Here is a 13760-nt window from a genome sequence, read left to right as displayed (position 1 = left end):
TGGTAATAGATTATTAGTTGAGTGATCATAGTTGCACGTTTTAATGAGTTGAGAGACCAATGGTAATAAATTTTTAATTGAGAGACCGTTACTCCAAATAAGTTAAAATTAAAAGATCATTGCAATAATTTATTAAAAAAAAATAACTTTATCAGTCTCCCCTTTCATTTTCTACATGTCCCTATAAAACCACTTGCTCTCAAACTTGTCAAACACTTATTGTTGCCTCTTTATTATTCAATTTCTTGTTGAGCTCAAAACCACCACAACATGACACACCACCTCCACAATTCCACCATGGCTTCTTCACCTTATATCATGGGTATGGGTCACATATTCAAGATCTGAAGTTTGGATCTTTACAAAGATTTTGAGCTGAGAAAAAAACAAGTTTAAAAAAATGGGAAGCAAATGGAGGAAAGCCAAGCTTGCTTTTGGGTTGAATTCTTGTCTCTATGTTCCTCAAACCAGAGAGGAACCGCCAGTCTCATCGAATGACGTTGCCGCATCTAGATTCTCCGACGCCGTTTCATCCTCCTCTCTGCTTTCTCCGATGGGTGGTGGCTCCGATTGCCGACCCACCACGCCCACGCCGTCGTCTTCCGGCCTCCGGTTGCCCAAAACTGGAACCAAGTGCTCCAAGGTTTGGATTTTTTTTCTGTATTCTTTACAAATTCATTTGCATGTTAAGCTTTTGGTTATTGGTTTTGTTGTTGTTTGGGTCAATCTTTGCTAATTTGTTTTATTTGTGCAATTTTATCATTTGGGTTTATCTTCTTGTTAATTTGTTGTGCCATTTGGTGCCTAGATGGGTTTTGCTATTAGTTGAATATCCATGGTAGATTCGTAGTGAATAGTGAATGCTATTAATTAAATATTGTCTTTGAACAGTAAATTTCATTTCTTTACATGCACTCTATAGTAGGTAAAGGCGTAACCAAACATATTTGCGCTAGCGTAACTCACTTAGTTAAGAACATTATCCCTTGCATCCGAAGTCTCGAGTTTGAATTCCCATCTCCCAATATCACTTGCATAAACAAAAAAAGATGGTATACGTAACATGTTTATGATATTTTTATAATAATATACTGGTGATGCCAACTCCTAATCATGATTGAAGTTTTTTTCTTTTGTGTGTTTGTTGATGTGGGGTAGATGATGGTGGTTTTGGTGGGGTGGGGGGGTGGTGGTGATAATGTGAGTTTTGTGAATATGGGGTATTGGTTGTCAGGTTGTTTTCAGCTATTTGCAGAGAATGAGAGAGAGATGTGAGGAAGGGTTGTGGTTGTGGGGATAGAGAAAGTGGACTAGTCCCCTTTAAGGACCATTGTCCTTTGGCTAACATTTCATCAGAAAAGGAATGCACTTCACTCGCTGAGTCCCTGCTGGCTGCTGTACATTTCCTTTCCTCCAAGGGAAAGTGCTTTGTCTGGTCAGCACAAGTGCGCTGTTCCACACACCTCTGTCTCTCTCTCTCTCTAGATTGTGGACCCTTTGATTGTTGTGAGCTTTCCTGCAATGAGCATCAGCAAAAGCAACCAAAGGAGAATTGAAGAGGCAATTGAGAGGAGCAATCCATCATTCTTCTTTTGATGAGCTTCAATTTTCTTTTTTTCGTACCAACTTGAAAGGTTTATCGTTAGTCTGCAATATGCTTTGTTATTCTTTGCTTTTGAAAAGTCATCCCCTTGATCGATGGAATTTCCCGTTGTGTCCTCCACAATTTTTTTGACCATTTCTCATTGACCTCCTTCTTTTGTTGGCTAGCTGATTAAACTAGGCACCCCTTTGATCATAGTTAATTAATTGTATTATTGACCAAGAAAATGATTAATTAATTGTATAAAGAATCTCGAAATTGCCAACTGATACTGTGCTGTAGATACGGTGAAATATATTTAATCTTTTTATGCACAAGTGGAAGTGGAGCTGCAGGGTTAAAGCTTTCATATGATACCGTGGAGTGTTGACCCTTCCAAACATTCACATGCATCAAAAAATTCTGAATAATATTACAAGCCAGGGTTGAGATTCTCTAAATTAAAGGGTTGGATTTGGATGCTCTACGTTTTTAGGGCAAATGCAAATAGTGGTTTTTGAGTTAAAGCTGAGAGGTACTATTTTAATAATCCATGATACCTGAAAACTAAGAACTCGTGTCCCCGAAAGAAACGAAATCTAGATGTTTATATGGATGCTTATTTTGTTATTATTATTTTTGATTGGAAAAGTGCCTGCTCATTGTACACAAAGACATGGACATGCATGTTTAATTTCCTTGTAAATCCCATATTGGACATTCATTTTTTATGTACTTAAATTACTGTTCTTCATAGCTTGCTTTGATAGCTAAATGATTTTCTTGGAGAGTTACCGGTTTCAAACCCACACGTCGAAGCTTATGGTCAAGTAAATCTGATAAAAGGTTATCCCATCAAGTTTATGTGTGGATTCATCAAATCATTCCTTAATCTTAATTTTGAGACTTGTAGAAATGCAGTTTTTTCAGCAAGTGATTAACTATAAAAGGTATAAAGTTCTGAATGAATCTCTTTCTTTGTAAACTGCAATAACCACAAGCTAAATGGAATTCTTGAAGAAGATATTTCTAATCAATTGTAATATTTTGTGCAGAAAGATATATGAAACATAGTATGATCCAGAAATTTTTTTTTTTGAACAATGCGTTTTATTTTTCTAGCCAATTCTTTGAAACCCTAGTTTGCTAAATTATGTTATATTCCTATTTTAAATTTATTTTTACAAGTCTTCTGAATGCGATGTTAATCAGATAATAAACTAGAGTTGGTTTTTAGAATTTATCCTTGATTTCTCCTTCAATGGTAGGTTATATGAGGTGCCTCCTGTAGTCAATTTAAGGATCACTTTTGTTGACAGAGGTGTTTCCATAACTTTAATATATTTTTCCTGTGTACCTTCAACATTTTCCGTTCTGAATGTAGTACCAGCCTACATTGTTCTAACCAGGTTGTTCTTGACTGTAGAGGACCTGCGCAATATGCTTGACGACCATGAAGACAGGACAGGGGCATGCCATTTTCACTGCAGAGTGCTCCCACGCTTTCCACTTCCACTGTATTACTTCTAATGTAAAACATGGAAACCAAATTTGTCCAGTTTGCAGAGCAAAGTGGAAAGAAATCCCCTTTCAGAGCCCCGCTTCTGATCTTTCAGGCAGTGGTTCTAGAATTAACCCTGTTGGTTGGCCCCAAGATGATTCATGGATGGCCGTTTTACGACAAATTCCTCCCCCACGAGTTGATGCAACCCGACCGGTTTCTTCACTCTTTCACACTCCCGAACCAGTTATATTTGACGATGATGAAAGCTTAGATCAGCAACCTGAGATTTCCAACAAAAGCCCATCTGTCGAAGATGCTTATGATAACAATTCTATTCGAACAATAGAGGTCAAAACATATCCTGAAGTTCCGGCCATTCAAAGAGCAGCCTCTCATGATAACTTCACTGTTCTAATCCACCTTAAGGCTCCTCATACAAGTGGAAGACAGAATAGCAGCAGAAACCAGACACCACCAGTATCTCAAATTTCTCGTGCTCCAGTAGATCTTGTGACAGTGCTTGATATCAGTGGCAGCATGGCAGGTACAAAACTTGCTTTGCTGAAACGGGCAATGGGGTTTGTTGTACAGAACCTTGGTCCATCTGATCGGCTGTCTGTAATTGCCTTCTCATCTACTGCCCGCCGGCTTTTTCCCCTTCGTCGGATGACAGATACTGGGCGACAGCAGGCATTGCAGGCGGTAAACTCTCTGGTTTCAAGTGGTGGGACAAACATTGCTGAGGCTCTTAGGAAAGGTACCAAGTTGTTAGTAGACCGCAAGTGGAAGAACCCAGTTTGCAGTATCATACTACTATCTGATGGGCAGGATACATACACTGTCAGTAGTCCTAGTGGGATCCATCCCCGATCAGATTACCAATCACTTATCCCAATCTCTATCCGTCGCAATAATGCAGCGGGCTTGCGAATTCCAGTTCACGCATTTGGATTTGGTGCAGACCATGATGCTGCCTCGATGCATTCAATCTCGGAAATTTCTGGTGGAACATTTTCTTTCATAGAAGCTGAGAGTGTGATTCAGGATGCATTTGCACAGTGTATTGGCGGCCTTTTGAGTGTGGTAGTGCAAGAACTAAAGGTTAGAATTGAGTGTGTTCACACGAGTTTGCAACTCGGATCAATAAAAGCAGGAAGTTACAGAACCAGCATGATGGCTGATGCAAGAATGGGTTGTATTGATGTTGGAGACCTGTATGCTGAAGAAGAAAGGGATTTTTTGGTGACAATCAATATTCCAGATGATGTGTCCGGTAATGACATGTCGCTGGTAAAGGTTAGCTGTGCTTACAGAGATCCCATTACGAAAGAAATGTTGAATTTGGAAGAAAGCAGTGAAGTCACGATCCAAAGGCCTGAAGTAGTAGGACAACTAATAGTGTCGCTGGAAGTAGACAGGCAGCAGAACAGGCTTCGTGCAGCAGAAGCAATGGCCGAGGCTAGAGTGGCAGCTGAGAACGGTGATTTGGCTGGTGCAGTCTCTGTCCTGGAAAGCTGTCGTATGGCATTGTCTGAAACTGCTTCCGCACTAGCTGGTGACTGCCTGTGTGTCTCACTTTCCGCTGAGTTAAAGGAGATGCAAGAAAGGATGGGAAACCGTGGTGCATATGAGGAATCGGGAAGAGCATACGTTTTATCAGGATTGAGCTCACACTCATGGCAGAGGGCAACTGCTCGAGGTGATTCCACAGATAGCACTAGCCTTGTGCTATCTTACCAAACACCATCGATGATAGACATGGTGACACGTTCACAAACCATGTTGTTAGGGAACCCATCTCCCCAACGAGCCCTCAGCAGTGCTCAATCATTTCCGGCCAAGCCACAGCCACGATAATCCTCAAGAGCAGCGTTCGCCTCACCTTCCATATGTTCTTCATCAAGGGACCTTTTTGTTTCGTTATTAATTTTCTTCATGGTTCGGGGAGTCGGGGACATAACTGGGATACAGAGGAATTTTGGATGATATAACTTTTGGGGGAGTATATTTGGTTGTTATCTCATGTACATGAATAAGAACTGGGTAAATGTGAGTAATGGGGGCTGAGATCAATTGTGAAAAAGGAGGAGGAGGTGGGAGTAGAGGGTCTTTCTATTTTAATTTTGTTTATGGTTTAGTTTTTCTTTTGTTTTTATGAGAAGAGAAGGGGGTATAGCCTTGTAATTGTGGGGATACTTTCGGGTGAGTTATTCACTTGAATATATGACAATGGTATATCTACTCATTCTTTTCACTAAGTTATCATTGCTTTGAAGTTTTGAACTCAAGAACTACTAATCTTCTGACTTATTCAATTGAGTGAAGCAAAAAAAAAAAAAAAAAAAAGGGCTTGTTTGGTATCATAATTGAAAATTTTTATAATTTCTCAACATTTCTTAAGAATTTTTTTTGAAAACAATTTTCTTTAAGTCTCAAAAACTTTTTTGGTATGCGATTTAAAAATTTTGAATCTTACAACTTATATTGGACAAAGATATCCAAAATAAGGGGGTCAAGAGAGAAAGAGGAGAGAAGAGGAAAGAAACTAAGAAATGATTGGAGGAAATAGAAAGAAGTGAGAGAATCGAAGGAGATGAAGAGGAAGATGAGAGAGAGAAAGAACCGAGATAATGAAAAGAGCAGATTTGAGGAGAGGCAAAAAAGGTTAAAAAAAAGAGAGAGAGAAGGGGGAGAGAGAAAGAAGAAAAGAGAGAGAGAGAGAGAGAGAGATTTGAAGTGAGAGGGGAGGAGGGAGAGAAAAGAAATAAGTAAGTTTAAGTTTAAAAACTTTAAAAACTCATTTTTTGTGTTTTTAGATAATAGACTATAATTTTGAATTAGTCTTGAGTTCAGTTTTTGAAAATAGTCATACCAAACAAGTTTTTAAAACTTAAAACTTGAAAATTATTTTTGAGTTTAAAAAGTTTGATTTAAGTAGAGTACCAAACATGCTCTAAAACTCTCTAGTTGGGTGGAGGGATTTGAAATATGGATTTGGGTTTGACAATTTGCAACATAAACTAGAAAACATGAGGGTGAATCTATTTCGATTGAATAACTAGATGAAATACATTTGACATGTATTTGAAATATAACAATACCCTAGAAAGCCGTTTGAACACTTCATTTGTTTTCTTTCATTTCTTCATATTCAAATTTCCGGAATATGATGCCACCTAGTATTACAATTTAGTAGTATTTTTTTTTTCATTTTTAAGTAATATGTTTTAAGTTCGAATCTGATGAATGATGAGTATTTTCATTCTCAATTTTTGGTCGGAATATGTAAACTTTTCGTCATCTTTTGTCCAGCTTTATTTCCTTTCGAAACCCTGTTTCCTACATAAAATACGCCAACATTTGGACTCTTTTACAAGCTTTGGTATTTTAGGGGGCTTTTCTTAGGTTTGAACTTGTTTACTTAAGGAACCTTCAAATTTCGTTCAGATTCGCAGTGCTCTCTCTCTCTCTCTCTCTAGGGTCTAACAACTAATTTCATTTTTTTTCTTCCAAAAACAACCAATTTCATTAAAACACGTTGATACTGTAGACATCGAAATTTCGGTAAATAAATGTTGACCGATAAATCAAAGTTTCAACGCTCATGTATTACATAAATTTTACACGTAGCGTGTGACTCAACGAAAATTGAAATGAGTTGGAAAAGTCATCAAATAGGACACGTGTCAACACCTGGCAGAAACGACTTATTTCATCTGGAATATTATATTCAAAATTAGGCCTTGGAAATTTCTATAAATACAAGCCCATTTCATTCATTTAAAAGGAACCAATTCATATTACACCTTGAAGCTCTGAAGCTCTGAAACTCCAAAGCTCTCAAGCATCCAGGTTCCCGAAGAATCAAGAAAGCCTTCTTCGTTCTTCGTTCATCGTTCTTCCAAGATCAAGCCCCAACGGCCATTTGGATCAACAATCATCCACCAATTCAAGATCAAGCCCCGACGACCCTTGAAGAAAGCACCATCGTTCATCATCTGTTCATCCAAGATCAAGCCCCAACGGCCCTTTAGATCAACAACGTCGGCGAATCCACACACATCCAACCGTTCTTCAAGATCAAGCCCAAAAGCCCTTGAAGATCTGTTCATCACTGTTTCTTCAAGATCAAGCCCAAAAGCCCTTGAAGATCCACTCATCACTGTTATTCAAGATCAAGCCTCAAAAGGCCCCTTGAAGAAACATTCATCCTCAAGATCAAGCCCCAACGACTCCTTGAAGATCCGCTCAAATCCACATTCAAAGATCAAGTCCACGGCCCTTTGAAGAAACTTCCAACAGTTTATCCAATATCAAGCCCCGACGGCCCTTGGATCAACGAAACATCCACAAATACACACCTTACGGAGATCGAATCAGAGGATCAAAATAGAGAGAAATTGTAACCCAAAATCATCAAATACATAATATTTGTTTGTGCACGTTGTTCTTGTCTCTTTCGTTTCAGGAATTTTCCGTGTTCACAAATTGGCACGCCCAGTGGGACCATCTTTGCCTCTCATCTCTTTCTCCGAAATTCAAGCGCACTTCGAAAATTAATGGCATCAAGGAAGGCTCAAACTGTTCCCGCAACCGGCGCAAAGAACAAGAGCGTCCTCGTCGCAAGTGGTGTCACTTTGGGCATCACGACTCGAAGCATGGCAAGAGCTACTTCTGCCACCTCTTTCACCTCTGCATCAACTCTGCCAAAGGGACAAGAGTACCCCAGGCGCGAGCCTATGATCACCTTAGCCTCACTAAGGGCACCAAGGGGGGAAAGACCAAGGGAATACTCCGAATCCATGCTCTCCGATGACGATTCAAGCGGCAGTTCAGCCATGCAAGTCATGACCGCTGGAGCAACTTCAGTCGAGGAACAGCTTGCTCAAATGAATGAAGCAATCGCAAGACTAACTCGAACTGTGGAAGAAAAAGACTTGCAAATCGCGGCATTAGTCAACCGACTGGAGGCGCAGGACAGCGAGAAACCCGACCCAGAGGATGATCCACTAAAGGGAGGAGCTGGCGGAGACGAAGAACCCCCGGTGAAGAAAATCGATGGGAAGCCGAAACCAGACCAAGTAGCGGCACTCATGGGATCTCTTTCTATCCAGCAGCTGCAAGAGATGATCACCAACACCATCAAGGCACAGTACGAAGGGGGCTCATATACCTCCGGGTTGTACTCAAAGCCGTATTCAAAGAAGATCGACGCCCTAAGGATGCCGAGGGGTTATCAACCACCAAAGTTCATGCAATTTGATGGAAAGGGAAACCCGAAACAGCACGTTGCCCACTTCGTTGAAACTTGCAACAACGCAGGAACCGAAGGGGACTACCTCGCCAAGCAGTTTGTGCGCTCGCTGAAAGGAAACGCCTTTGAGTGGTACACGGATCTGGAGCCTGAGTCTATCAACAGCTGGGAGCAATTAGAGCGAGAATTCCTCAACCGCTTCTACAGCACCCGCCGCACTGTGAGCATGCTAGAGCTAACGAGCACAAAGCAGTGGAAGGACGAGCCAGTCATTGACTACATCAACAGATGGCGCACTCTAAGCCTCGACTGTAAAGACAGGCTCTCGGAAACCTTTTCAATTGAGATGTGCATCCAAGGCATGCAATGGGGTTTGCAATACATCCTTCAAGGCATTAAACCACGGACTTTCGAGGAATTGGCCACTCGCGCCCATGACATGGAGTTGAGCATCGCCCATCATGGGAAGAAGGAACCAATCGCCGACTACAAGAACGACAAAGTTCTTGGGCCAAAGGTGGAGAAGGCTACGTGGAAATCCACCAAAGAAGTAATGACAGTCAACACAGCTCCCGTCAAAATCCCTACACGAGGCAAGACGATTCAAAACGAAGCTTTTCATGATCAAGAGATGCGTAGACGCACTTTGAAGGAGCTTGAGGAGAAGACTTATCCATTCCCCGACTCTGATGTGGTTGCCATGCTGGATGACCTGTTGAACAAGAAGGTGATCAGTTTGCCTGAGTGCAGACGGCCGGAAGAGATGAATCGTACCGACAACCCAAGATACTGTAAATTCCACCGCTTCATCAGTCATCCGACAGAAAAATGTTTCGTGCTGAAAGATCTCATCATGAAGCTGGCTCAGAAAGGAATCATCGAGCTAGATCTTGACGAAGTGGCGAAGTCAAACTATACCACCCTCACTTCTGGCTTTTCCGACTCAAAGTTTTCACCTCAACCGCTGGGGGCATCGTCCAAGACAAGCAAAATTGAAGGATGGACTCAAGTCACTCCTAAGAAATTGCACAAGAAGCATACGTCTCCTCCACAAGTCCGTCAATCGGAAAAGGGGCAAAGCAGCTCTTGTCAACCTTCAAAGCAATGTGAACTTGTTGAAGATGATGAAATTTCGACATATAGATCGTCCATCCCCATCACGATGCGTGATTTCTTGCCCAAAGACTTCTTCAATCACTCGGTCAAGGCTCATTGCTATGAAGATTGTGAGGAACGCCTCGCCAAAATTGCTTGACAAATTCACCAATGCTCCTTGTTCGCACGAGCCTAAACTGCACGAACCAAGGCTCATCGCCTGCACGAGCCTAAACTGCATGGCACAACGCTCCTGATTTGCACGAGCATAAAAGGCGACATCAACGCTCCTGATCCGCACGAGCATAAAAGGCAACACCAAATGCTCCTTGTCTGCACGAGTTGAAACTGCAAACGACACCAAACGCTCCTTGCCTGCACTAGCTGAAACTGCAACACGGCACCAAATGCTCCTTGTCTGCACGAGTTGAAACTGCAAACAACACCAAACGCTCCTTGCCTGCACGAGCTGAAACTGCAACACGGCACCAAATGCTCATTGTCTGCATGAGTTGAAACTGCAAACAACACCAACGCTCCGTGCCTGCACGAGTTGAAACTGCAAACGGCACCACAAAAAGAAAATACCAAAAAATATGTATGTATTTGAACTACGTTACGACTTGATCTCTTCTTTAGAGGGGTACGTAGGCAGCTTGAATATTCAAAATTTCAAGTTCAGTCACATCAAAATATAAATAAATGTTTTATTAAAGAAAGTCAATTTTATTAAAAAAATGATGAATACATATGTTTATGTATTTAAAAAAAAAAAAAAAAAAAAAAAAAAAAAAAACAAACAAACAAACAACAAAAAATTATATATAATATATATATATTTTTATATTATATATGTTGAAATGTCCACTTAAAAGCCGCAAATACTACAGCAGGCCTAGGTCCAGCTCTCGCCAAGCTCACCAAATGCCATGGGCCGGCCCAGTGCCATCACCATCTTCATCTCAATCGATGCAGCCGTCTTCCGAAGTGTTCAAGACCTCCCTCATGGGCGAGAAGGCCGCCATCTTCTGCGGCGCAGCCTGCAACAAATTCTTGTTCTCCAACGAGAACAAGCTCGTCACTGCATGATGGCTCAGCTCCGTCAACAAGGTTTTCCCTTCTTCTATGGAGACTTCCGCCAAGGAGGAGGCCAAGAAGATGAGAAAGATGCTTCCCAACTTCATAAAGCCCGAAGCTCTCCAGCCATACATCGGCATCATGGACACCGTCGCCCAACGCCACTTCGCCGACGGCTGGGAAAACAAGAAGGAAGTTGAAGTTTTCCCCCTCGCCAAGAATTACACCTTTTGGCTTGCTGCACGGTTGTTTGTGAGCCTGGACGACTCGGTTGAAATCGCCAGGCTAGGCGACCCGTTCGTAGTTTTGGCCTTTGGAATCATCGATGCCTCTGGATTTCCCGGGAACTCCGTTTTACAAAGCGATCAAGGCATCCAACTTCATCAGGGAGGAGCTGACGAAGATCATCAAGCAGAGGAAGATAGACTTGGCGGAGGGTAAGGCGTCGCCGACGCAAGACATATTGTCACACATGTTGTTGTTGTGCGACAAGCACAGAAGTCACATAAAGGAACACGATATCGCCTACCAGATCTGGAGCTTCTCCTCCGCGATCCGCTGTTAATCGCTCTCAGCAGCAAGGTATTTGAGCACGGCGGAAAGATACACGGAAACCCATCGAAGGCCTGCACGACTCGGACCTGGCGAAGTTCTCGGACCTGGTCGACCCGCCTGAGTCGTGCCCTGGGTGTCTGTACAAGTAACCAGGTCGGGAATCATGAAACCGCTGGTGGAATTAATGGCGAACTTCGGGTCGAACATGGTGGACAAGTCGGCGTACGTGCTGAGCATCCTTGTGTCGGTGCTGGAGACCTGCGCAGCGTTGGTGGAGGAAGGCGAGATTCCGGTGCTAGTGGAAATTGTAGAGATGGGGTCGCAGCAGCAGAAGGAGATATCGGTGGCGATATTGCTGAAGCTTTGCGAGAACAGTGGGGTCCACCGTAACATGGTGGTCCGCGAAGGAGCGATTCCTCCTATCGTCACTTTGTCTCAATCCGACACCAATTGCGCCAAGCAAATGGCAGAGACATTGACAGAGCTTCTACGGCAACCGAAGTCCGGCAACGGCGTTGCACGACCGTCAGACGTGTCATTATAGCTCGCTCCACGTCACCATCGTGGGCCCACCACCTAGCTACGCTCCCAGATATAACAATGGCCATCTTCAGTTTGGTTGCTGATGATTAAAGCTCGTTGGGGAGTATAGGGTGTCTTGAGAGATTCCTTCAAAGTTCATCCTTGCCGCCTTCAGACCAACGGCCCGTGACACCTTCCTCCTTCCTCCTTCCTCGTCCTCCTCTGCAAGACCTTTTTTCTTCTGCCTAGCAAGGATGATCAGCCACAAAACTCCACACCTCCGGCTCCTTTTCTCCGTCCATCTCCGTCCGTCTTCGTCCTTCCCTACAAATCCCTCCGCCAAGCATCCTAATTTATACAGAAAGAAATACAATTAAAAAATAAAAAAAATAAAAAAAAAATAAAAAAGAGGAATGGTGGATCAAAAAGAGGAATGGTGGTGGTGCATCTGGCACCACGTGAAAAAAGAGGAATGGTGGATCAAAGATGGGGTACAGCCCCATGGCAGATAAAAAGTTTCTGGTGGTGCATGGGCACCATGTGCGGAAAGAAAAAAAAAATTGTAAAAAAAAAAAAAAAAAAAAAAAAAATGCATAGAGAGAAATAGAAGGTCCATTTTATTTATTTTTCTGGAAATTTTACATAAATTTGCATTATACATAAATTAAAAAAAAAAAAAAATCAAATCAAATCAAATTTACAAGAGGGGATCTTCAAGGACGATCAGGTGCCGCCTCACCATTCGGCAGAGCTCTAGAAATGAGAGGCGCCGGAGGTTGACTGTTTGAAGTCACACCACTCGACGGAACTCCAGGAAGAAGATGAGCCAAAGGTTGATCATTTGGAGCTTCATTACGCGGTACAGCCCCAGTAGAAGAAGGCAAATGCTGCTGGAACAAACCCACAAACCTCTGATGATCAAGTAAAATCTGACCATCAGATTCCTGCATCTGGTCAATCTTCCTCTTCATGTTTGTCGCATAGCTATGTGCGAGCTTATGCAACTGTTTATTCTCCTGCTTGAGCCCTCTAATCTCCTGTTTGAGACTCATCACTTCAGCCGCCAATGATTCAACTTGACGGGTTCGAGCAAATAGGCGTTGGGCCATATTAGACACAGAACCTGCACACTGCACACTGAGAGCCAGAGAATCCTTAACAGCCAACTCATCAGACCGTTTGGAAAGTAGTCTGTTATCTCTGGGAGTGACAAGGTTCCGGGCCACCACCGCAGCAGTCATATCATTCTTCACCACCGAATCCCCAACGGTAAGAGGACCAGTAGGGGATATGAAGGATGGACGCCATATGTTGTCTGGAGAAGGCGGGACTGCCTCTTCACCAAGGTTCAAATCAAAACGACGGTCGGAGGGCCCAGACATTTTCAAAGGTGTTGAAGAAAGAAGAGGTCGGACAAATTAAGATCTTAGAAGTGCAAGAGGGGAGTTTCTACAAGCGAAAATTCAAGTGTGCTTTGAAACGAACTGCGTGCCTCTATAAAAATCAGCACTCGACGGGATTTCAGAGATCAAAGAGGTGAGCTCAGAGTTCGAAAATGTCGATTCAAAAATCGAAGAGGCAAGCTCAGAAATCGGAGAAGCATCTTTCTTTTCCAGACGCGTTAGCACCCGTCACACGCAAACTCAGCTTTGCGGAAATCACGGGCAATTTGTTAAAGCGCCAATCCCAGGTATCGAAGAGGCGCCAGTCTTTTTCAGCCTCGTCAGCACCCGTCACGTGCAAACTCAGCTTTGCGAATATCACGGGCAATTTGTCGAAGCGCCGATCCCAGATATCGAAGAGGCGCCAGTCTTTTTTCAGCCTCGTCAACACCTATCACATGCACACTCAGCTTGACGAAAATTACGGACAATTTGTCGAAGATTTCTGATAAAGAAGAAAGCACGTGAAGCCATACTGATCAATCACGCATTGGTTACCGACACGAGTAAAAGAATAGTACCTCTACAGGTACTAAAGAAATTCCTATAACTGTCCACCTTCACCTTCCATAGCAAGGCAGACATACAGAGCCTTTCTTCATCTCCAAAAAATGCTTTCCCAACGAAGCCTCTCGAGTCATTCAATGTTCCTTATTCCTTGGGGTACCTCTGCAAGCCAATGACTCCAAAGCAAAAGTATCTCATATCACCAGGGTAGAAAGCAAGAGT

At 42.7% G+C, this 13760-nt stretch overlaps 2 protein-coding genes across 2 annotated transcripts; both read left to right on the top strand.

Moving 5' to 3' along the window:
- Window positions 1–211: 211 nt before the first annotated feature.
- Window positions 212–5344, top strand: LOC126615985 (E3 ubiquitin-protein ligase WAV3-like). The gene is made up of 2 exons (XM_050283938.1): window positions 212–643; window positions 3009–5344. Exons 1-2 carry the CDS (start codon window positions 401–403, stop codon window positions 4941–4943), a joined length of 2178 nt encoding a protein of 725 aa, XP_050139895.1. The 5' UTR covers window positions 212–400; the 3' UTR covers window positions 4944–5344.
- Window positions 5345–10560: 5216 nt separating this feature from the next.
- Window positions 10561–11873, top strand: LOC126616970 (beta-amyrin 28-monooxygenase-like). Its single transcript, XM_050285069.1, has 2 exons — window positions 10561–10949; window positions 11221–11873. The coding sequence occupies exons 1-2, from the start codon at window positions 10561–10563 to the stop codon at window positions 11609–11611; spliced, it is 780 nt and encodes a 259-aa protein (XP_050141026.1). The 3' UTR covers window positions 11612–11873.
- The last annotated feature ends 1887 nt before the right edge of the window (window positions 11874–13760 follow it).

Source organism: Malus sylvestris, chromosome 3 (assembly GCF_916048215.2).
Source record: "Malus sylvestris chromosome 3, drMalSylv7.2, whole genome shotgun sequence".
Classification (NCBI taxonomy): domain Eukaryota; kingdom Viridiplantae; phylum Streptophyta; class Magnoliopsida; order Rosales; family Rosaceae; genus Malus; species Malus sylvestris.
The sequence above is the reverse complement of the archived record's forward strand: the minus strand, read 5'-3'. Positions and strand labels throughout refer to the sequence as shown.